Here is a 23,524-nt window from a genome sequence, read left to right as displayed (position 1 = left end):
CCTCCACGCGCCTGCCAGTCCTGCCGCCCCGCCACCCCGAAGGAAGCCGAGGTCTGCACCCAGCGTCTCATGTGAGAGAGTCAGGCTGCAGAAGCGCCAGCTAACCCTCCACCGTGGTGACCAGCCAGCCCCAGGGCCGCACTCGTGGGGCGGGAGAGGGCACGGCCACTTCCAAGCAGTGGGTACACGGCCCCGGCACAACCCGTCCCCCCTCGGGAACTCCACAGCCCCCGGCTCCTGTTCAGGCTGCCCCGTGAGCGAGTCCGGCGCGTGGTCTGGTTCCCTGGGGTCAGGTCCTCAGGCCTGGGCTATCCTCACAGTTCAGCCAAGGGGCCAGGGCAAGAGGCTTCCCAGGGAGCTGGGTGCATCTGCATGTGAAGAACAGGAAGCAAAGGCAGAGAAGTGTCCTCCACAGAAAGGGCAGGCCTGTGAAAAGGCCCGGCCGCGCAGGGCACGGGAGGCGGCTGGGCTCGGAGGCAGCCCACTGAAACTCGGCCGCGGGGCCCGTCTCCGCGGTGGTGACTGGCAGGCCCGGGCGGCCCCAGGACCCCGCCTTTCTAACCAGCTCCTGGCGAGGCTCGTACTCTGAGCAGCAAAGGTCTGGAGCTCTCCCTCTGCTGTGCCAGCCGCCAGCCACGTGTGGCTGTTTAAGTTGCAATGACAGAAAACTAAAACTTCCATTCCTCAGTGGCAACAGCCCCATTCTAAGTGGCCAGGGACCAGTGACTCCCACACTGGACAGTGCAGGCCTGGACGATGACAGCTGAGGACCCCGGGAGTTCACACACGGATCCGGAGTGCCTCCCTTGGGTCCCCCTCGCTGGGACCTCCCCAACGCCTGACGTGCACAGGAGCAGGCTGAGTCCACGGGCCCAGGACAGCAGCCAGAGGACAGCTCGGCAGAGCTGCAGCCACAGGCCACAGCAGGGACACAGTCTGAAATTCATGTCCTGTCACGTCAGGAGGCCTGGGGAGAACCTTGGCTCCTGTGAACCCCCAGAAAGGCCCAACTTCGAGGGACCTGTCCTAGGGCTGCAGGGACATGGAGTGAGAAACTGGAATTAGGGCAAAACAAACAGATCTGCCTTGTCAATGCTCAATGCCGAGCCTCCACCAAATCAAAGTGATTCACTGATAAGTAAACGAGCCCTAATGAAACTCAGCTCTCTTCACGGGAAGACAGAGAATTTAAAATCTCTACACGTATCATCTACAATTTCCAGCACAAACCACCACCAGGGAACAACAGCATCTCATCACAGGAAGGAACAAGAAAATGTGGCTCTCGGTCAAGAGAAATAACAGTCAGTAGAAACAGACTCAAAGATGACCCAAATGCTGGACCTGCAAGAAAAGGCCTTTAACCCTGATGGATAATGGCTGAAGAGAGAAAACTCCAGAAGAAATTATTTGTAAAAAAACAAAAAAATTAGAAACCCTAGAAATGAAAACTATAATATCTAAAGTTATAAAAACGTACCAATGAGTCACAGATTAGATGCAATAGAAAAAGGACCAATGAAGCGAGAAGCAAATCAAGACAATCTAAACTGAGGTACACACAAAAAATGATTAAAAAAATCACACACATAACAAGTTTTAGGAGGAGAGAGAATGGAACAGAAAAACATTTTTATAGACTCTTAGCTTTTTCCAAATTGGATCAAAAACAGAACCCCAGGGACTTACAAGGTGCAGCAAACCCCAGGAACGTAAGGACACAGAAAACCAGTTCACGCACCTCATACAGAACCGCTGATCACCAAAGACGAGAAAACCTCTAGAACCGGCCCGAGGAAAAGCACAGGCCGCACAGAGGGGCCCAATAAAAGCCACGACTAACTTCGCAGCAGCAGCAGCAGCAGCAGTGGGGCCGGAGGACAGGGCACCGGTGACTTCAGAGCTACCAGGAGCCTGCTGCCCCACGCAGCCCACCCCAGCCACCCGTGGGGAGCTCACGGGCCCACGTCAGACTCGCGGGGGCCACACAGGCGGGCGGCGCGTCCGTCACTGCGAGGCTGGGCAGGGGCGGGGGTGCCGGGACGGCGCCGCAGCGAGCCGAGGCCTCGCAGAGAAGAGATCGACGATGCTCGTTCATCAGGCGCAAGCCGAGAACGCCGCGCCACGGAGAGGCCGCCGGGATACGTCCCAGGGACAGGAGGGGGTGACGTGTGAGGCTGTAAACGTAACTTTAAACGAGAACGCACGGGACGTCTTCCCTGGACTCCAGAGGAGCCGCGTTCATGAGGGGAGAGACGGCGCGGGGCACCAGGGAGGGGGGTCGTGCCCTGTACTTCCGGGTAGCCCTGCCCTCCGCACACAGCGACACTGGTCCGGCGGTCAGCACTTCCTGTCTCTCCTGAGCTATAGGACGCTCACGCTCCCTGGTAAGACGCTGCACGTATTAGAGTTTCCGCATTTAGAGCACGTCCAGACCCAGTGGGGTGGGGTGTGAGGGACTGCAGCCTCCCGAGCTCCTCCTGGCCAGGGCCCACGTTCTGTCCCCATGGACCACGGTGCCCGGGCAGCACTGAAGGGAGGCAGGAGGAAACGGTGTGAGCACAGCGGCGCCAAAGCCGGGAGCTCAGGAGCCGCACAGGCTTTCCCGTGGGGCTCCCGCAGCTCACAGAACCTGCCTCCGCTTCCCCTTGTTCCTGGGGTCGGGGGCCGGCCGCAGCTCCCCAGGCCCATGGGCGAACGGGCAGCGGGCCGACGGCAGGGCGCAGCCGTCGGGGTGGTGCGTGAAGAACCAGCAGATGCGGGTTTTGAAGGCCTCGGAGAACAGTCTGCGCGTGGCTTCTGGCTGCGTGGCCTCCCGCGCTGCCTCTTCCCGCCAGTCACGGAGGCGGACTCTGCCGTTCACAACTGCGTTCAGAACAGAGACAGCCAGAGGGTTAGCCTGCGCGTCCTCAGCCCACCAAGGGCGGGGAGGCCGTGGCACGAGCCCACGTCCCGCCGACCCCAGCCGGCCCGGGCCCCTTGGGGTGAGGGGCTGAGATGGCAGGCGGTGATGGGGGTGGGGTGCACACACACACACAGGCCCTGTGCCTGGGGCCACGTGGGGACAGACTTGTGGGAAGACAGGCCAAGGACACGGGAGATCTGGTGTGAGTGCCACCAACTGGCTTTGATTCTTTAGGACAGGTTGTGGGGCCCCCAAGCCCTAAAGGTAAACGAGGGTGAGGGTCACAGCCCCGTCAGTGGGCAGCAGTGGGGGCAACGGTGGGGGGGACCTGTGTAGCTGGAGGGGAGGGGCTGTGGCCCTGGCAGCTAAGCAGGCCCCTCGGGCTGTCCCTGAGCTGTCGCCCCGTCGCCGAGATGCCCTCATGAGCCTGCACTTAGCCGTTTCCTGAGTGCCACCACTGCCACCTGAAACGAGGCCAAAGTCACCAAGCACGTCCCAGTTTCCCCCGGAAGCTGTAAAGCCACCTGGAGACGAGGAGGCTCGGGAGAGGAAGGGGCTCGTTGAATGAACCGGGCGCGGGAACGAAAGCCCGACTTTGCTCTCAGACCACCTCGGGTTCTGGCAACGAGACCCTCTCTGCAGGGTGACGTTTATTAAATCCTTTCCCTTGGACCCAGAGGACGGAGCCGCAGAGGCATGCGCGGCGCGGAAACCACGAGGGAGTCAGCCTCTTGGGGCCCAGCCCGCGGAGCCCGCTGCTGCTCTCCCCAGGACGCCACCTCGCCTCCCTCCTCCGGGAGCTCGGGTCACTGTGGCTGTGTCCCCAGCAGCACCTCCTGGTACAGTGCAGAGGGACATGCCCCGCCCATGGGGAGCCCAGACCCCTTCGATGGTGCGCGGAAGGCAAGACTCCCGACTCCTGGGGCGTGCACCTCAAAAAGGGGAGGAGCCCCAGACAGCCTGGACAGGTGCACAAGAAACACGGGGGCCCCAGGTGCCCTGCGGAGGCCAGGCCTGCACAGGCAGCGGAGGCGGCACCCAGCCAGCTCGGGAGCAGAACCGCAGGGTCAGAGCAAAGGGGCCCAGCCCGGCTCTCTGAGGCCTGGGGAGAGGCCCTGAGGCCCTGAGGCCCTGAGGCCGGGACGCCGGGACGCGGCCCACACTCCGGGACAGGCTAGCACTCTGCCGTCCCCCCCTTACACCCCGCCCCTTCCTGGGGGGCACGTGCCAGGCAGTCTGTAGCCAGCTCACAGGCCGGGCTACACCCCCTCTCCCATGTGAAGACATGGCCCGGCCCTGCCCTAAAATGGAGTTACAGGAACCACGCACACGCCACACAGGCATCCCTTCCTCCCGACGCGTCCGGGGCCTGAGAGCTCGCGGACTCTGCGGGCCGTCTCTGCCAGTTTCCGACCACTGACGCTATTACCTTAACCTAAGTGTCCTCGGTCAGAGCTGCTGACGACCCTTCCAGAAGGTCCCTGCAGACCACTCCCCGGGAGGTGTCTCGTGCTCAGGAGCTCAGGTTTGGTCCTTACACACCTGGGTTGCCGGCCTGACCCCACCTTTTGGGGGACCTTGGGCAAGTCACTGACCGATGAGCTGCATGGGCATCTTTGATCAAGGCCATGAGTGCAACAGCTGAGACCACCATGTGTGCAGACCACTCAGTGCTGGCTCCGGCGCTCCCAGCCAGACCGTCTTGACTGCGTACTGACCACGCATGCCCGGCCGAGGGGCAGGGGCCACCCTCACGCCGGCCGCAGGCCTCCAAGGTGTATTTCCTCTCCCGCGTACGTAGGACTGGAGCCCAGCCAGTGGCCCAGCCACAGCCCTCACACGCAGATGCCCCGGCTCTGAGCATAGCTTTCACATGACCAAGCAGGCTGCTTACTGGGAGCTCCACTCCCTGGCCTCTTACTCAGAAGCGTTTCCAGAAACAAATGTGCCACCCCCAACCCCCATGTAAACTGCACAGAAGAGCAGTCAGAAGCACGCTTATTTGTAATGGAAAAAAAGATACTAGGCTCATGAAACCACACAGAAGGGCGTGTCGGGAAAAACGAGCAGCAGGCCCTGTGGCAGAGCCTTTGCCGACCGAGGCTTGTGACACACACAGCGGGGCAGGGGCTTCCAGGCCAGCAGGGCCACCCCCGAACTTCTCCACGCCGGTGGGGGCGGGCCCTCCCGTGACGATGCCAGACGTGGACTCTGAGGCTTGCCGCCACAGGAGCAGCAGCATTTATCAGAGTGCATTCAGGTTTAAATGAAAACCAAGTTTTGTTCCCGGGGTAAGTGGGGGGGGGGGGGACCAGGCCACCCAAAGGCACTGCAGGCCTGCACGCTCAGCTCTCACGTGCACACAGGGGGCAGGGGGGAGATGCAGGTGTGCCCCAGGGGGGAGGGAGGAGGGGGGAGAGTGCAGGCATGCCCCGGGGGGAGGGGGGAAGAGTGCCAGTGTGCCCACGCAGCTTTCACGTGCAGACATAGGAGCAGGACTCAACTCTTTCCTTTAGGAGTTTACAGACTACAGGAGGTGACAAACGCGCCTCCATCAGCCATGGCCCCACCACCCTACTCAGAGGAGCACAAAGGTGGGGTGGGCGATCAGCCCTAATCCTGGGGCTCAGGGAACAGCCCACAGCCCCAGAGGAGACCTCTGGGCCAGCACACGCACATACCACAAGGGCTGGGCCTGGCACGCGCCAGCACTCTTGGGGCAAACTTCAGTCCTCTGTGTTTCCAGACTGGCCCCCCTCACTCAGGGAAGGCCCCCAGTGCCCTCCTTCCCCACATGGACCCCACCTGAGGCACCGGTGCTGCTGTGCAGGACGGGACCCACCATGTGGTGTGCAGCCTCCCAGCCATGTCCCGGGCATGGGGACAGAGAGGCTGTCACCGTGGCGAGCACCCTCTGGTACCGAGCGCACACAGTGGAAGCCCTGCCCACAGGGGGCACCTCAGGAGGAGAAGGCAGGTGCGCATGCCCTGGGCGCCCTGCCCTGCCCACAGGGGGCTCCCAGTCCCTGCCCACAGGGGGCACCTCAGGAGGAGAAGGCAGGTGCGCATGCCCTGGGCGCCCTGCCCTGCCCACAGGGGGCTCCCAGTCTGGATGGCGTGGGGACCGACAAGTGCAGGACACGGGACGGAAGCACCTGTGGGCCCTGGGGGCCCCGGTCGGGCAGGACTGGGTGGTGCTGTCGGGGAGACACAGCGGGGCCGCCGCCAGCAAGGCCGGGGCAGGGATGGGTGAGGGGCCGGGGCCCTGGGGGAGGGGACAGGCGGCAGGCCACACCCCACGCGCGCGGAGCCGAGGCGGGGCGCTCACCGTGGAACACCTGGTGGCTGTTCCGGAGCAGCGTCTGCAGGCCGCCGCACTCGCGCTTCAGCCGGCGCAGGCTCTCCCTGTCCAGCTCGCGGGCCACCTCCGCCAAGGAGCGGCTCTCTGTGGAAAACGGGGTTTCCCCCAGAAACAAACAGGCCGTTACGAACCTAACAGACAAAACCCACCCAGGTCTGCGAACGCAAACCCCCACGCACGCTGAGTCCCTCGTGCCCCAGCCCCCGCCGCGCCGCAGGCCTGTGTGGGCAGGGCCACCCCGAGGCCCGGGACCCGCAGCTGAGCAGGCGGAGCCAACCGCCTCCCAGACACGAAGGGCCTGCGGCTCCCTCACAGCAGGTGCCGCACGTACCGACCCTCAAGGTCCACCTCTCAGCTGCCCCAGAGCCGCTCGCTGAGGGCAAGCAGGAGCCTAAGGGCAAACGGGGGGCTGGCCGTGCGCCCCCGCTCACTTGCAGCTCCACTGCCACCTCCGTTACCCACCCTTCCACCTGTCTGGGCCCAACGGTCAGAGCAGGGACCGCCAGCTCCCACCCTGTATCCCCTCAGCCGTGCCATGCAGAGGGGAGACCCCGGGCCGAGGGACAGACCCGCTCTCATGTCACATGGGGCTCAGAAACGTGGAACGTCCCCTGCCTGGGCAGCTGGTTCCTAATTCCAGGGACCAAGCAGGGGAAGACCTCCTGTGGGTGGGATCCGGAGGCCGGGAGGCCAGGGCCACAGCTGTGCCCCACTGGGGCACGATTCCACAGACAGCACGTCACCTTCCCAATATGTGCGGGGGGGGGGGGGGGGGGCGCCCCACAAGCAATGATACCCAGAGCCCCCGCCCTCTGCCCCTGAACTGGGAAAGGGCCCACCCTTGCTCAGGAGGAAGGCACTGCGCCCCAGGCACAGACTGGCATCCCAAAGGGCTGCCTGGGGTGAAAGGTTAGACTCCATGTTATCAGCCGCACCCGAAGGCCTGGGCCCGCTAGGAGCCCCCACCCAGTTTGCCTTCAACTCTGGCTCCACCTCAGAGGTGGGGGGCCAACCCACGGAATACCCCACGGCCCCTCGGGCTGCCTGCGGTCACGCAGAGGGCCAGGGCTGCCGCGGGGCCCCTAGAGGCTCCCCTGAGCAGACAATTAAAGGGCTGGTGACTCCTGGAAAAGGGGACGTGCTTGATGGCGCTGCCACATTGCAAGGACACGAGACGGGAGGGGGCGAAGACGAACTTGAGCAGAACCACTGTCCTGGCCAAGGAAGACCAGGCTCTGGCTGGGCCGGACGGCGGCCTCACGGTGCCCCCTGGCGGCGGGCCGCGTTCCCGCGGGCAGAGGAGCGGCAGCAGGGAACCGGCTCCTTCCCAGGGTCGCGGGGCCCCCAACCGCACGGACCAGCTTCAGCAAGAGCTTCGGGACACATCCTTGGACCCGCACCCTGGGGCACCACTGATGTCAGCGCGGCGCCCCGCCCGTGAGAACAATCAGGGACGTTTTCCCTTTTCTCACGTCTGACTGGCATTTGGGGGCCTTTGGAGAATGATGAACTCTCACCATCCGCTCCAGGGGACAGGGCACCCTTCCGACGCCCAGTAAGCTGCGTTCTGCTCGGTGGGCCTACAGACCCGGAGACCCCACGGTCTGTACAGGTTCCGGACGCTCCCAGTGCTACCCCTCTGCCCCGGCCTCCCCCGGCGGGCAGCCCGCGTCCCGTCCGTCCACGGGAACACTTGGGAACGTCAGAAGGAGCTTGTAGCAGTGCACGTTATCACTGGCTCCTTAATGTATATTTAACTGAATCCATCACCCACTTCTAAATCAGATTTGTGGGAGATGGAGACCCCGCCTGTGCCCTGGGGCCTGCTGCTGTTACCTCCTCGACGCCAGGTCTCCGCACTCCTGCTGGGAGGACCTCCTGGGTTTAACTGCTTGCCACCCAGCAACAGGTCTGCCACTTGCAAAACCACTTGGTCAACGAAGTCGCGAGGGAGGGCGGCACAGTTCCGCACACGCTCAGCTTTTTCTCTCGGGTGAAACCCGGGCAGCCAGCGCCCTGCTGCCCCAGCGTCCAGGGCTCCCCCGGCGTGACCATCCGGGCAGCGGGCGAGGCTGCCCCCAACAGCCCGGGCTGGGGCAGGGGCACTTCCAGGGCAGTCCCTCCGGCTGCTGATGTACTGGGTCCTCTGCGCGTCGATGGAGCCTTCGGCGGCGGGCGGGTACGTTCTGGATTTCCCAATGAGGCAAGCCTGTAGGTAAGAGGGCAGAGTCAGGCTCCCACAACACGCAGCTTCCCCAGGAATCCTGCTCTGGAGCACAAGTTACACAAAAGCTTGGCTACGGTCACGAAACCAACCCTTACTTTAAAAACCGGCACCCGCACCAATGGGTTAACAGTAAACAGCAAAAGCCCGCAGGACGCTCACTGCCCAGACTTGCGCAGAGCGAGCAAACGTGCGCTCACTAGTCGCCATCACTGACCTGCCCGCCACCCCATGCAGACCCTGAGGGTCACCCTAAGAGCTCTCCAGGGGCGACAAGAGAACGAACCGTCTCTCAGCCTCACCAGAGCAAGGGAAGGCGTGCGATACCTCCAGGCTTAGGACCACAGGGGAGCTCCACCCACACGGCCCCACCCTCCTCCACACGTGGCAAGGCCGCCCAGGGACATGCCAGCCCAGCCCAGCGCCTCTGCACTGCCTCCTGGGGCAGGAACCACAGAGCCAGGTGACAGGCGCGCGAGGACAGGAGGAGCGTGACTAGGTCAGAGCTGCCTCTCAGTGCTCCAGCTCCGCCAGGGCAGCATGCGTGGCCTGGGGCGGATGATGTCACTGTATGGGGAGCAAGCGCGCCTGGGGCACCAGCCGTCCACTCTGTGCAAACACCCCACCCGCAGGCCGAGTCCCACGGAAAACCTCCATGTGACTGAGCAGCAAGGCCCCTGCCCTGACCACCTGGCGGGGCCACAGGGAGGGTGCCCGGCCAATCACATTGCAGGTAGTCTTGACGAATGCCTTTTAATGAGAACACTTAAAATCGCTCTCAACTTCTGAAACAGCCTTTAATTTCAGCCAATTTTTAAAAATCCAATGAGTCAGACAATAATACCCAGATCAAGCTGACACCTGCTCTGGGGAGGTCCCCAGGGCTAGTGACAGATTCTAGAAGGAAATAAGGACCTGGTGAGGGTTCCTACAGAGCTGCCTGGAGAAAGATGGGGCTGCATGCAAGAAGCCCTTCAAACGCCATCAATGCCCAGGGTGGTGAGGTCAGCACAGGTGCCCTCCGGAACCCCATGTGTTCCAACGTCAGTGTCGTCTGTGGTGCTGTGACATGACCCTGAGCTTTGCACTGAACGCCACCACACCGCCCAGCGAGAACCCCCAGGGCGGGACCCACCCTCTTGGTGGAGGGGATCCGGAGGCAGTCCTCCTCCACGCGGAAGCCACAGGTCTCCCCGACCTCCTGGATGAAGTCCAGGTATTCTCGGTACTGAGTCTTCGCACTCTGCCTCCGGCGGTACTTTCCAGCGAAGTCAAAGAAGCAGCAGGGAAGGACGAAGAAGCGGCAGTGGTAGGAAGACCTTCAAAAACACCAACAAGTACAGAAACCAGAGCCTTGGTTACAGAAAGTTCAGCAGACAGCCATGTGGGGATGTGGTCTGCTGTTGGCTCGTTTCGTTTTGTATAAAGTGAATCACAGCCTTCCCCAACTTAATTCTAGAAACAACGCAGCACAGCGTATCTTTCCAATCGAACACACAGCTGACTGGTTTCCCATCACGGCCCGGCCCGTCACCTCCATGGAGAGGTCTGAGAGTTGGTGCAGCCGTGAGGCCCAGGCTGAGGCAGGCACGGAGCAAGCAAAGACCAACTCCTGACTGGCGTGAGCCCGCCAGAGCTGGAAAAGGCCACAAGAAACCTGGTAAAAAAAAAAAAACACTTGGCAAGAAAATGATTCAGGGCAGCTGCGTGACCAGGGCCTCGAGCAAGGTCCCCTCTGACAAACGGGCGTGAGCCGTCCCGACAGGCCAAGAGGACCCCTGAGGAACAAGTCCTGCGGCCAAGTGTCTTTATAGGGACAGGGTTTTCCTTTTAAATCAAACCCTCCCCTAAAATAAACCAGCAAACAACCATAACCTTCCAACAACAAAAACACGTCTTTCCCCGCCGGGTATAAATACTGCAGAAGTAGCGTGGTTTCGATCAGCATGGTCCAGCAGAAATGTAATGTGAACCGCACACCTAACAGTTTTTCTGGGACCCGTGACAAACTGTAAAATAGGTAGGATTTTCAATCTAACCCAACAGTCAATACATTATCATCTCAGCCACGTGAACATGCTACGTTCCAAGTGCTTGTTGCCACACGCCACCGGTGACCACCGTTCTGTACGGCGAGGTGGCGGCACCAGGCATCCCCAGCCACTCACGCTGCCACCGCCTCCACTCACCTGGCCGCAATGACAGGTATCCACGGCGTGAGCTCATCGGAGTGGTTGCCGATGACCCAGTCGGCGTCAGGGAAGAGGGTCTGATCACTGGGTGTGATTGCACCTTCCTGAAAGGCAGCACAGAAACTAGGCTGGGGGCTTGGTGAGGGGCGCGGGAGGGCAGAGCCCTGCACAGCTGTGCGCTGCTCCGGGCTCCCGGGAGGGCGGAGCCGGCCCGCAGCGAGGTCGGGGCTGCACCTGCCTGCCGCCGGCCCTGAAGGCACGGGGACTGGCCACTCCTAGCATCGCACCAGGGAAACTGACAACGCTTCTCTATTCTCTAAGAGCTCATCCCCTTCGGATGATTAAAAAACGAGCTGCTTTACAAAAACATAAACAGGTGCTGTGTGTGAAGGGTTCCCCTTTGCAGAGACGGCCGTAAGGGGGCTGAGGACAGAGCCACGGGCCGAGCTGATGAGGGGCAGGGGCACGTGTACGACCTCGCTATCCCGTTCCCTCTGTGACAGCCCACTGCACAGGCGCGTTCACCACTGAGGACTTCTGAAGCTCAGCTTGCAGGTTTGCTTTTATGATTTAAGGACTCTAAACACTGGCCTTTCTGCTAAATAATAAATTATTAATTACTGAAATCAACGGTCTCAAAAGCACATCTGTTGCCCTGGCTGGTGGGGCTCAGAGGATTGAGCACCGGCTTGTGAACCAAAGGGTCACGGGTTTGATTCCCAGTCAGGGCCCAGGTCCCCAGTTGGGGGCGCGCAAGACACAACCTGTTGACACAGCTACTAAAAGCAGGCTGTAAAGCCTACAGCAGTTCTGCTTCTTAGATGAGCTTGTGCACGTCTAGTTACGTGCCCGTTACCGTGCTGGCAACAGTGGTGCTCAGCTGCTACGTGTGTGATTCCAAAGCAGGAAAAACAAGCCTTTGCTACGACTTTTTTTTTTTTTTAAATTTTTAGAGAGGGGATAACAGAGAAACATCACTGTGTGGCTGCCTCTCACCCCCCACCTGGGGACCTGGCCCTCAACCCAGGCCTGTGCCCTGACTGGGAATCGAACCAGCGACGCTTTAGTTTGCAGGCCGGTGCTCAGTCCACTGAGCCGCACCAGCCGGGGCTATTATTCATTCTTTATTCCCACCCGTTCTAGCTTTTTATTCCCTTTCACTCTAGATTTAAATCTGCCTACTTGTCTCTGAACAACTGCAATAAAAACCTCATTGACACTCAGCAGTTACTGTAACAGTTACCTTGCCAACAGCAGGCTAGACAACAAGGCCCACCTGCTTCAGTTTCCGCTGCTGTTCTGAGGACAGCAAACCACACTAATCCTGCTTCATAATCAGCTTCCCTAAGAAAATTAGGACTCTGGGCCTCACAACGCTGTTACCAAACACAGGTGTGCTTTCTTAAGTCTCCTGCGCGTAAGCAGATGAGGTTTTTGAAAGATCAAGCGAAGCTGCATCCCATTTGCCTGTGAACGCCCAGACGGTGCCCGTTCCTGGAGGTGCCCACCTACGGGCGCCAGAGCCCCGGGTACTCGCCAACAGACGCACACTTGCTTCTGGCCACGTCCTCACAAAGCAGAAGGCGCCGCAAAACCGCGATCGGTTTCCACCTCCACACATAACACGAAAATAAGCAGGACTCCCCTGGCACTGAGCGAGGCCCAGGCACAGGGAGAAAGAGCGCCCCGGGTCAGACCCCAGTCCACCCCGAAGTTGGAGGCAGGCTGCTGGGGACCTGAAATACACCCCCTGCCCAGTGCTCCCCACGCCAGGCAGCTCTGCTCTGGGGTCACAACTGAACTAAGGGCTGACCCTCTCAGAGATGATTTCGCTCTCGGCTCGCAGACACAGGAATCCTGAACTCAACCACGTTACTCCTTTAGTGCTGCCCGGCCCCGCGAGCCGTGGGAGACCGTGCGGTCTGAGCGCACAGCCGCAGCCTCCGCTCGGACGTCAGTCTGTGCAAACAGCCTTCCTTCCGACCCAGGGGTGTAAGAACGTCTTCAGTTACTGTGATGTGGGAGCACAGTAGCACACGCAAGTCCTCGGACCCCGGGCAGAGCACAAACACACGGCAGCCACACAAGCGAGGCCTGAGCGGCCGGCAGCTGCAACGAGCTTCCCCTCAACCTTAGATCTCTGCAGCACCCTCCGCAGCCGCTGGGGGAAAGGGAGGCAGAGAAAACAGAGGAAACATGGCTGAGACCTGGGTCCAAAGAACGGGGGGCTCACGCAGGGGGCTGAGAGAAAAGGGTCACCGCAGCAGCGGGCAGAGGGCCCAGGCTCCCTTTGCTCTTCCCGCTCCTTTCACGGACGGTTAGGCGCCACTCAGGACGGGAATGTGCTCTGGGTGCCACGTCCTTGGGCGGGTCACCGTCATGGGCACCAGAGCGCCTCCACACCCCGCGACGGCACAGCCTCTGCTCCCGGACTCCCAGCCGCACAGCACAAGAGAGGACAGTGTCGTCAGGGGACGCGGTGAACATGCGCTGTGAGGTTGCTCCCCACGTGACATGCCTCCCGTGGGCGGCACCTCTCTTCTGGGTGCAGCGCAGGCCCGAGAACACTGAGCAGCGCAGTGACGCATAAACCAGCAGCCGCTGCTCAGGACCCGGACCGAGCGCCCCTGCTGCACTGAACATGTGCGGGGCCGTCCCAGGACCAGCAGCGCCACAGGCAGCAGTGCGCTGTGACGTCACCCGGCTATGACGTCACCAGATGACAGGACCCTATGAGACCGCGGTTGCATGTGTGGTCCACGGCTGACCGAGCTTACGGCTGTATCTTTGACGTCCTTTCCATGTCTCAAGTCAGCATTCTGCTCCTGGCAGAGGGGCACCTGCGTCCCCTTTGCACGCGGGCACGCAAACGCCAGGACATGAGTCCTGAGATACTCTGGGCACGGGAAGTTGGTGGCAGGGCAGCCGTGCACACAGCGCCCAGAGTTGAGGGCGTGGACCCCGCTGCTCATGCCCCCCGCTGGCGTGGAGGCCTCAACCGGAGACTGACACCCGTGAACATGTGACAGCAGACCTGCCGCAGGTCACTGCCGAGGCAGCAGCCGCTGACAGGTACCAGCACAAGCGGCTCTCAGTGAGGCTGGAGTGACCCGGGTACACTGAAGCCCAGGGTCATGGGCTGAGACCCGGCTGTCAGACAGCCCAGAGCACACAGTGGCCCAGCCCAGCCCAGATGCACCTTATCCTCCCGCACCTGGCTCCTCACCAACCTGCCCTCCACCCCCTGGGCAGCACCCACAATCCACAGACGACCTCATGGAGGAGACTCCCTTCTGGTCCCGGGGCCAGCATCCTCTCTCCAATCTAACAAGGGGCTTGGGAACGTCTGAGGTTCATCCTCTCCCTGAACTTCAGGTCACTGAGTCTAACGCGAACGGGGTGCTCAGCAGCTGGTTGGCCTTCACATACACACGCACACGTGAAACAGCAGGTACGAGGGGAGACCCGCGAGAAGAGCAAACAAAATTGAGCCCGTACCTCCAGGCGAGTCTGGGGCCCATACAGATCCCAGATCTTCCTTCTTCGGACGTCAATGCCTCTGCCCGGGTGCTGGAGTAAGTTCAGAGAACAGGGGTTAGGTTCAGGGCACCCTAATAAATGAGCGAGGACAGACTGGAGTCGGCAGGCACAGCCGCCAGCGTCAAGCGCAGGAGGCCTGCAGCAGCCTCTGCTCACGGCTGTTACGGGCTCTCACCAAGAGGAACTGGAGTCAAGGGGGGTAGAACGTCTGTGGGCTGGAGCCCCAGGAAACAGCCTGCAAAGGGAGCCGGCCCCAGAATGCCGCAGGGCCCTCTCCCGGCTCGGCAACCAAGACGAGCCATGTCCTCCTGGGTGGCTTCTCACCCCGCACACACAGCGACCCAGGCCAAGCGGGTTCACTTCACGACCCCACCGCCCCGCTTCCAGGTCACTGCCGAATGTGCTCACAGCCAGACAGCCTGCTTACAGCCGTGACAAACTGTTCTCTACGATGCAATGCGAGCAGGACACTGACGAGCCCCTCCCAGGCCTCACAGCGAGGACAAACACGTCTGACCCATAAGTCAGAGGCTACGGTACAGGGGGTGGGGTGTGTGTGTGTGTGTGAGAGAGAGAGAATCAGCCTTGGGGTCACCACCACTGGGCTTCAAATCCCGCTGCCCCCGTTAAGCGTGAAGCTGCTGAGCCCCCGCTGGCTGCGCCGGGAGAGCCGGTAACTGTCCAGGGCCCTGGACTCGCCGGGAGGCCGAGACGGTGGCAGGAGCCGCGGGTGGGTGTCGGGCCCGGTGCTGCTCTGCGCGCTCACTGCCTCCGCTTCCCTGACCACACAATGGCAGCCAAAGTGGGCGTGGCCGTCCTACGCGGTGGCACATGTCCTCTGAGCCAGAACCGATGCTCCTCTGGGCCAAAACCCACCTTACCCTTTCTTCCCCGTCCAACACCCTGAAACGGTGGGGTTCCCAAAGAAAACTTTTAATAGCAAAACGCAAGGGCCACTGAAGCCAGGGACGCCTGTCATTTTCTAGGCACACACGCACGTCCCTGGGACCGCCTCTCCTAGGCTAATGATATGCTTGCTGTCTCCCCTCCGTTTGACAAGCGTCCTTCTGCAGAGCAACAGAGGCTACCGCCAGCCACCACACTGACCGACCCCGCACCCAGATCGCCCCTGCAGAGAGGGTTCTGGGACCCTCGTGCCGGACGCGAAGGTCCTCCAGGGAAGGTGCTGGGAAGGGCCGTGAGCCAGGCCTCACCCCCTCGCTGCTCAGGATGTGCACCAGAAGCCCGTTGCCGCACCCCAAGTCCACGAAGGACTGCTTAGTGGTCACTCCCTGCGCGGCTCGCTCCTCTTCCCACAAGACCTAGGAGGACAAAGCAAAGCAGTCGGCGTGGCGTTCACTCCAACCCCGAGTATCTCAGACACGGGCCCACGTGGGACACCAGGTCCAGCTCTCAGAGCAGATGGGGAGGCTGCTCTGAGGCCCTGGGCTTCCGTGGAGGTGACGCACAGGTGGCAGGGGCTGGGGGGGTGGGGTGGGGGGCGTAAATCAGCCCTAGTTGTCTGACGCTACAGGGGGCAGCGGGGCCTTCTTCCACAAGAGTCCACGTTAAAGGGGTCATCTCTGGGCAGCAGCTTTGCTTTCTCTATGTTCTTCCAGTTTTGTACATATTAATAATCAAACTCACACTATTACTGAAAAGACTAAGGAATTACAGTTGAAAGAGAAACTGCCTAGTCAAAGCATTTCACAGATAAATTCAAGACTAGCGAGTTAAAGGGCAGGTCCAAACGTAGCGGGAGAGCAAGCTGTCTAAGGAATGACCATGGCCAGGACCTCGAATGCCAGGGCTGGAAGGCCTGTCCTCGGCAGACGATCCCCAGCCAGGGCTCCCGGACGCCAGCCCGCATCTCTGTGCCACCTGGTAATTATGGAAGTACTGGTTCTGCTTCCACTCTTACAGTCAGGCTGCCCCGTACCCACCAGTACAACACTGTGCGAGGCTGAAAACCACTGTATGTGTGACCAACCTCAGCCCTCAGGAGCAGAACACCCCAAGTCGTGGGTTTGCTGAACACCCTCACCACTGGGGGCATATCCCAGCAGCCGCCTCCCCCCAACTCCACGTAAGCTTGGATGAGGATCCCTTCTTACCAGCAGGTAGGTAGCGATGGCCACGTCTTCATAGACAAACTTTTCAGGATCAGTCACCTCAGGCCACACCTAAAACATTGAAGAGTGTCCCCACTGTTCTCCATCTCTGACCACGTCCCAATACGTAAGTACCACCACGAGGCACGTGTCAAACTGGACTATCATGCATAAGTTTAGAAAAAATAAACTCATTCCAACGGCAGACACTCACGAGCTGTCCCTTGCAGGAGAGACCTGTAGGGACACATGGAACTGTGACCGCGTCTGGGAGCAGCAGCGCCCGTTCAGGGCAATGCGACCCGAGGCAAGACTGCACTCCAGACAGCGTGTATCAGGCCCTGCGACAGGGCAACCAGACATCACGGGAAGACACCCAGCCATGCTGGCCTGGTCACTCACCTGGGTGAGGACGACGAACAAGACATGGGGGTGGACGGGCGCAAAGGAACAGGGTCGGAGGCCAGTGTGCCCGCGCCCTGGCCTTCACTGACTGGCTGTCACTCCTCAGTGTCACTTAGCTGCTCTGTCCCCGTCCCCCTGTCCGTAAAGCAGTAATAAAGCCCTGACTGCCGCCCAGGACGACCGGCAGGTGCTTTGGGACCTGAGCCACTGGCCATGCCAGCGCAGGGTCTCACTGCCGACACGGACGCCGCGCACACGGAAGCGGACAGTAGGAGGGCCAGTGGCCGGCTCCCGTCAGAGCGCGTCGGGCAGCTCAGACACCCATCTCGCTCGGGGCAATGTTCAAAGCTGGAAGAATGTCCAAGTCCCCGTTAGAAGGTACTGAGCAGGTAACGAGGTAACAAAGGCCCACTCGGCTGGGGCAGGGAGAGAAGGGAAGCCCAGGTCGGCCGGCCCCGGGACCTACATAGGTCTCAGCAGGACGGGTTCCTGTCCCAAGCCCGTGACTTCTGGGTGCCCTGTTACACAGCAACAGGTGACTGACAAAATACACGGCAATGAACCACCACGGCCACTTCGCGGAGGGAGGGGGATGGGAACTGGAGAGAGTGAAGAGGAGGTCCCACTGCGCTACGTCACGCTCCGCTGCTTAAGCTGGTGCGACATGCCCGCGTCTGCTCTTGCCGTCTCTCTACACCTTAGAAGTTAGGACGCACCGTAAAATTTACCACTTCATCAGCGTACACTTTTGTACTTCAGCTTCTCATATATTTTCTTAAAATACCTTTAAGTCCGTACCAAAGAACTATGGTAGTTTAGTAACTAATGTAACGTTCAATTACTTTAGATCAAGTATTTCCCTTCTGTTCTCCTGGGGAAAACATTAGCGAGTCTGTTCCGCGCAGCCGTGGATGGTCTGGCTCGCACCCCGAGTCGGCCCAAGCGCCACACGGGCCCACGCTGACTCGGCGCCCGCACCTGCAGGCACTCCAGCCCCACCTGCGCGGCTCGCTCACGCGGCCTCCCGGAATTACCTTGACCATGCCTTTGTACTTCTCCTTGAGCTCCTGGTAGGCCCGGCTGTACCGCAGGACAGGGACGAGGGACAGGGTGCTTTTAAGCCCGCTGCTCCTGCTCTCCACGGACCACCTGGCCAGCTTGGCTGGCAGCTCATGCCCGAGCCAGCTAGGTTTGGGATAAATAATTCCGTCCGAATGCCATCTTTCTGGACAGAAAATCAAAACAGATATGAACCTTTAAAAATAAGAGAAACATGAGTAAGCAGAGCTGGTTTCAATTCTTGTTTTTAAATTATACATTTTACCTACCTAAAGGAGAGAGAAGACAGTTATAAAATTTCACCCAAAACATAAGACCGGAAACATGTTACAGAAGTTTCACCTAATAAAGACGTTTTAAAACCAGAAAGACTCCGTCTCCTGCAAATATCACTCAAATGCATTCCACACCCCCTGGAGCCCACCAGACAGATTCTAAATACCCAAGCTCCTTGCCTTTGCCTTCACCCACTCATCAGCCAGGCTCTCAGGTGTCCGTGGCCTTTCCTAACATTTCTGCCCTTGATACACTTTCACACGTGCAACTGAAATAGGAGTTTCTTGCTTCACCAAGTATTTACTGGCCAGAGAGCCGAGTGCTCAGCCAGAGCTGGGGACACACCCGCCACCCCGGCAGGGTCCAGGTCCCTGGCACGGGCAGTGCGTCTGGGCACCAGAACACGGTGCGGCTGCCTGGGCTGTCGCTGCTCTGCCCAGCTCTCGGCACACCTGACCCTGGGCAGGCGTCCACAGCCAGCAGGCCAGACCACAGCACACTCTCAAGGCTGCGCCCAAGGAGCAGAGGGGAGAGAACGGAGCCTCCTGGGCTCCCGTGAAGGAGGCGGCATGCGGTGGGGGCCCCTCAGCACAGGCAGCAGCCCAGATGGCCGGGTGAAAGTGGCAGAGCTGGACAGGCACGGGGACAAGAGCAATGACTGTCAGGCTTTTGTCACCATGTGCATCAGAGGGACACAACCCGCTCCCATAAGGGACGCTGACTCTCCATGGACACGCACTCTGGGCGGCCACCATGCAGGAGAAGCCTGGGAAGGACGAGGACGCTAGGTGCTCACCCTGCCAGTCCCTTCACTTCGGGAGCTCTCTGCTCAGGCTGGTGCACCTCTCTGGGCCTCCCCCACTCTTCCCCAGCCTCACACCTTCCCTGGGTGCCCCCAGAGGGGCCAGCACTGCGCCCTCATCCACTCAGGCCTCCCCCTACTCCATGCTGGCACGACACTACCTTTGCTAATGAGGGGACATGGGAACACAGACCCACTGTACCTCTCACTTCTCTGCATGGGTACTCAGCACCAGCTGGTCCTAGACCCTTGCTTGCCACTGCCCCCAGGCCCAGCATGTAGGGCGCTCCCCAAAGGGACAGCCTTGGGGTCTGCTCACTCCCCGCTGGCCCATGCGAGCATGCTGAGGAGAAAGGGCCGCAGGACAGACCAGGTCCCCTGTGCAGCCCCGAAGTCTTCCCTGCAAGCGTCTCAGCTCCCACTGTGAAGCCCAGGCCCTTCTCAGAAGCCTCATTAAGAAACCTGTTTCACAGGTGGGGAGACACAGGGCCACAGAGGCTACTATGGCCCCAAGGTCACATGGCCAGTAGGGAAACCCCAGTATCTGACCCCAAACCAAGCTCCTCCTCTGCACCCTTTGCCTTCTACAGAACCAGGAGCAAAGCATGTTCTAGAACAACCTCAGCGAACTTGTCTACTAGAAAGTAGTACAGACTGGCTGTGGTGCTCAGGAAACCACCAGGGATCAGTGGATTTACCCTTTCTCTTTTTCATTAAAAAAACAAACAAAAAAACCTGAAGTGGAGATAAACCAAGCTTTGGCTTTCTGTACAGGCCGAAACACCGTGCAGAACTAAGGGAACGTATTAAACTGTGACTTCCGTAATAAGCATTATTAAACACCCACTGTGTTTAAAATCACACGGGCCTCCACTGACAATTTCACAGCTTACACTTACGTCTCCACGGCCACGTTCTGAAAGTACCAAAGAAAGAATGCACTTGAGCGTGCTCGAGTTCACTGCTAAAACCAAGTGCTCCGTGGAATGTACTGACCAAAGAGCAGGCACCAGCTGGAACAAAAGCATGCTGTGAAAACACTAGAAGGCGCATCCCCACAGACCCTAACTGTCCACAGGGGAGTCCCTTCAGCTCTCCGAGGGCCCAGAGCCTTGCGCTACCTAAGGAAACAACAGGACCGCGAAAGCGGGGTCAATTCCCTAGCTCTCACCATTCTTCGCCGCCGCGACGGAGCTGGATTTGATACACGTTGCTCATCTTAACCTTTAAATTCCCTTTGTCGTCTTCTTCCAAAGGTAAAAAAGTTACAGTCCCGCTGAGGACGTCTGGAAAGAGATACGGGTGACAGGTGAACGAACGCTTAACTCGGTATTAAAACTAGTATGAATCAGCGGTCTCATACCGTCTGCCCCCGGGGCTGCCCGGCCCTACTTACAAGGCCCGGGACAGACAGGCCGATACCCGCTCGGCGGCTGCGCCCTGAGCCTAGACCGCACCAGGCACTCCCGGCCCATGAGCACCAACACCAGGCCAGCTGATAGTCCTTGGCGCCAACTCACCCGCACGGGAATCGCCGGTTTGGGGAAGAAGGAAACGTCATCCAGAGCATAACAGCCCACGTGCGGTCCGCTCCCCCTCACGCGCATCGCACGTGCAGCCCGCATACGCCCACCGACAGCGCGCACTCTGCGCCGGGGAGCCGGCTTATATGGACACAAGGCCCCGCCCCTGGCCCCTGATTGGTCTGTCCTCATGCAAACGAGGACTCCAAATCCTCATAGTTTGATTGGTTCACAAGGCACGGCGCCTGTCCTGACTGGTCAGAACACGTTCACTCTCATTGGTCAGAGCGGCGCAGCCCTGACTGGGCGGGGAAAGCCTCAGTCATGGCGGGAGCAGGACTCCAGGAGGGTCTGTTGGGGGGTTGCTGGCGGGGGGGCCGCAGCTCCGTGCAGGGAGCCGCCCCGTGAGCTGCTCCCCGAGGTGCCGCTGGCTGAGCGGCCCCTGTGCAGGAACGGCTGCGAGGCTCTGGTGTTTGTCTGTTTTTTAATTGGGGCCCAGCGGGCCCGCAGAAGCCCTCCCTAGCCTCTCCCTTCTCAGGGGCCACACGCACTAAGAAAAGGAAGCTGAACGCCGCCCCCGCTCAGCGAAGCCAGTCCGAGAACGCGGCTCACACGGGCTGCAAGGCCTCCTACGCCGCCCGGGCACGGCGGGGCCGGAGAGGGCCTCCCGGAGGCCTCCCAGGTCCCCAGAGGCACACGGCACGGGGAGCGGGGTCCACACCACCAGCACTTCAGCACTGGTGCCTGGGCAGACAGAACAGCCTCCCCCCGGGGTCTTCGCCCCAATACCCGGAACCCGTGACCACGCCGTGTCCCGTGCAAGAGGGCTTCGCGGCTGCGGGTCAGGATCGGACCCTGGGCGATGGTGCACACGGGTGGGTTCCATCTAGGCACACGAGCCCTGGAAGCGGAGACCCTCCTCCAGCTGGAGGCAGACGCCGCCCCCAGCACTGACCCACCCTCTGTACTGCGGTAACACGTCTGCACCCCTCAAAGACCAGTGAACACTCTGCAGCCTCCCTAGGACCTCGCGAAGGGACTGGCACGACGGGTGCCTTGGGGGCCTTTTCACTGACCTGAAGGGCAACGAGAGCTTTTGGACTTCACCGCGTTCTCTGACAACGATTCTCTTCCAGGCCAAAGCCAACGCTGGCCCGTGAACACTGGAACGAAAGCTAACGCGGTTTCTAACGGCCCAAGGGCTCCATCCGTAGGACGACCCTGCGCCCCCCGCGAGAAAATTCAAGACAAAAGAATGGCCTCCTCCAGCCCACGCCTGGGGCTGGGGCCCTGCTCCTCCCCTCGGTGGGCGGGCGGGAGCCCACCTCCCAGACGCACCAGCTAACAAACCCCGATGGGTGTCACGCGCGCCGACCCCCACTCCACTCCCCCCCCCCTCATTCTCCCCTGAAAACGCTTGGTCACAAAACGAAGAGTCCGGAGCGATCGGGACTCGTCTCCCCGTGGCAGGGGTATTATTTACTAAAACCCGTCCTTGCCCTTTAACTCGCGTCCGGTTTGGGGTACCTGGCACCTCCCGGGATCAGAAGTACTCTTACCTCGCACGACCATGTCTCTCCTCGGAGCAGCAAGCGGGCAGTGCGGGCTCCTCTTCGGGATGACGGTTCTGAGAACCAGATCGAGTTCGTGCTGAGTCTCCGGCTGCAGTCCCGCCCCTGAGCCTCTAAGGAAGGCCAGCAGCTCCCGACGGTCGCCGACAAGGCCTCGGGAGAAATCGGCCCAGAGAGAATCCAGATCCGAGGCGGAGAAGTCGCCCTCCCCGCCTCCAGCCTCGCCGGGCTGGCGCGGGGCCCCTGCGAGCAGAGGCGCTGCGGCTGCTTGCCCCCTGTCCTCGCCTTGGTGGCGCCGGCCCTGCGACTCCTCGGGGCCTGCGTTCGGCCTGGGTCCCGGGTCGCCCGCGAGGGAACGCCGACCGGGTCCCGGGCCCTCCTCGGACCCGCATCCCGCCGCGGTCCGCCCCTCCAGCTCGGTCCGGGGCAGGGCAGCATTCCGACGGGCCTCCAGGCGGACGCCACACAGCCGCCTGTTGGCCACCTGCGGCCTCTCCAGCCACACAGCCATCGCCGCCCAGAAGCCGCCCGGGAGCAGCGCCCCCGGATCCCGCACGGCGGCCCGGCCCACCACCGCCATGGTCGGCCAGCGCCGGGAGCCTGCGGCGGCGCGGCGCGGCGCGATGACGCAATACGGCGGGTTGCGTGGGGGCGGAGCGCCGGGGCCGGAGGTGAGAGGGGCGGGGCGCGCGGTGTCGTGGGGGCGGAGCGCCGGGGCCGGAGGTGAGAGGGGCGGGGCGCGTGGTGTCGCGGGGGCGGGGCGCCGGGGCCGGAGGTGAGAGGGGCGGGGCCAGGCCCCACGCCCTTCCCTCCTTGGATTGCACTGCGGGCTCACGGCTGCGGAATTTAACCTTTGCTTTCTGCTGGGGGTCGGGGAGCAGTCGATCCATTCCAGGGGTGTTGGTGCCTCATAGAAACGTGATCAGAGCTGAGCTTTGGAGAGCCCTGGAGGTGGCGCGTTGATGAAATAAGGATCAGCCCGGCATCCGACATCGGATTGTCTCCAGTATTGGTGATCGTCAAGGTCAAGGCGCCCGAGCTGGGGAATGTTCAAGATGACGCCTCTTGTGGAAGCTCGTCCTTCTCTTTCCTGTGTGGGAGAGCCACGGCGTGCGTTCCTGCGCCCCAGCACAGCCCTGGGGGTGTCACGTCAGCTTGCACCTGCGGCGGGGAAGGGTGGGCGCTGCCAGCTGACGCCAACACCACCGGCACAGTCTGCAGAAGCTCGTGATGCAACGAAAACATCAAAGATTCGTCGTTCTTTTTGTATATTAATTAGCCCCTCAGTTGGGGTTTCCCCGATCCCTAGACGGTGTCTGTCAGAGTCAGGGAAGTGAAAACTAACTCAAATCATGTGATTTATCAGAGAGAAAAGCCACCTGGAATTAAGATAAACGAGTGATAGAACCTCGGAGACACGCCTCGCTCTGGCCCTTTCAGCCTTTGATCACGTAGTTGATTTTTATGCTGCCTATGAGTTTTCTAGGGCTGCCATAAATTACCACAAACTGGCGGCTTAAAACAACAGAAAGTTACTTCTTTGCTGTTCTGAAGG

The 23,524-nt window shown here is 60.8% G+C and overlaps 1 protein-coding gene across 2 annotated transcripts; it reads right to left on the bottom strand.

Annotated features, from left to right (window-relative positions):
* Positions 1 to 1,857: 1,857 nt before the first annotated feature.
* On the bottom strand, positions 1,858 to 22,571 carry TRMT44 (tRNA methyltransferase 44 homolog). 2 transcript variants are annotated; one of them, XM_090267130.1, is made up of 11 exons: positions 21,958 to 22,571; positions 20,047 to 20,161; positions 17,773 to 17,992; positions 16,337 to 16,405; positions 15,437 to 15,544; positions 14,181 to 14,252; positions 10,680 to 10,786; positions 9,626 to 9,809; positions 8,103 to 8,475; positions 6,234 to 6,350; positions 1,858 to 2,865 (listed from the first exon to the last, which is right to left on the bottom strand). In XM_090267130.1, exons 1-11 carry the CDS (start codon positions 22,547 to 22,549, stop codon positions 2,624 to 2,626), a joined length of 2,199 nt encoding a protein of 732 aa, XP_090123256.1. In that variant the 5' UTR covers positions 22,550 to 22,571; the 3' UTR covers positions 1,858 to 2,623. The 2 variants fall into 2 exon arrangements, with proteins under 2 accessions (XP_090123256.1, XP_090123258.1); XM_090267132.1 differs by lacking the exons at positions 9,626 to 9,809; positions 10,680 to 10,786.
* Between the last annotated feature and the right edge of the window lie 953 nt (positions 22,572 to 23,524).

This window comes from Furipterus horrens, unplaced genomic scaffold, assembly GCF_987537825.1.
Source record: "Furipterus horrens unplaced genomic scaffold, mFurHor1.1.pri manual_scaffold_2, whole genome shotgun sequence".
Classification (NCBI taxonomy): domain Eukaryota; kingdom Metazoa; phylum Chordata; class Mammalia; order Chiroptera; family Furipteridae; genus Furipterus; species Furipterus horrens.
Note: the sequence above shows the minus strand (reverse complement) of the source record. Positions and strands in the feature narration are given on the sequence as shown.

Coding starts and splice junctions, on each gene's coding strand:
- TRMT44 (XM_090267130.1), bottom strand. CDS start 22,549: ATGGCGGTGGTGGGCCGGGCCGCCGTGCGGGATCCGGGGGCGCTGCTC. Junction 9,810..10,679: donor ATACCTGTCATTGCGGCCAG/GTGAGTGGAGGC, acceptor GTGTTTTTGAAG/GTCTTCCTACCACTGCCGCT. Junction 2,866..6,233: donor CAGCCACCAGGTGTTCCACG/GTGAGCGCCCCG, acceptor TTCTGAACGCAG/TTGTGAACGGCAGAGTCCGC.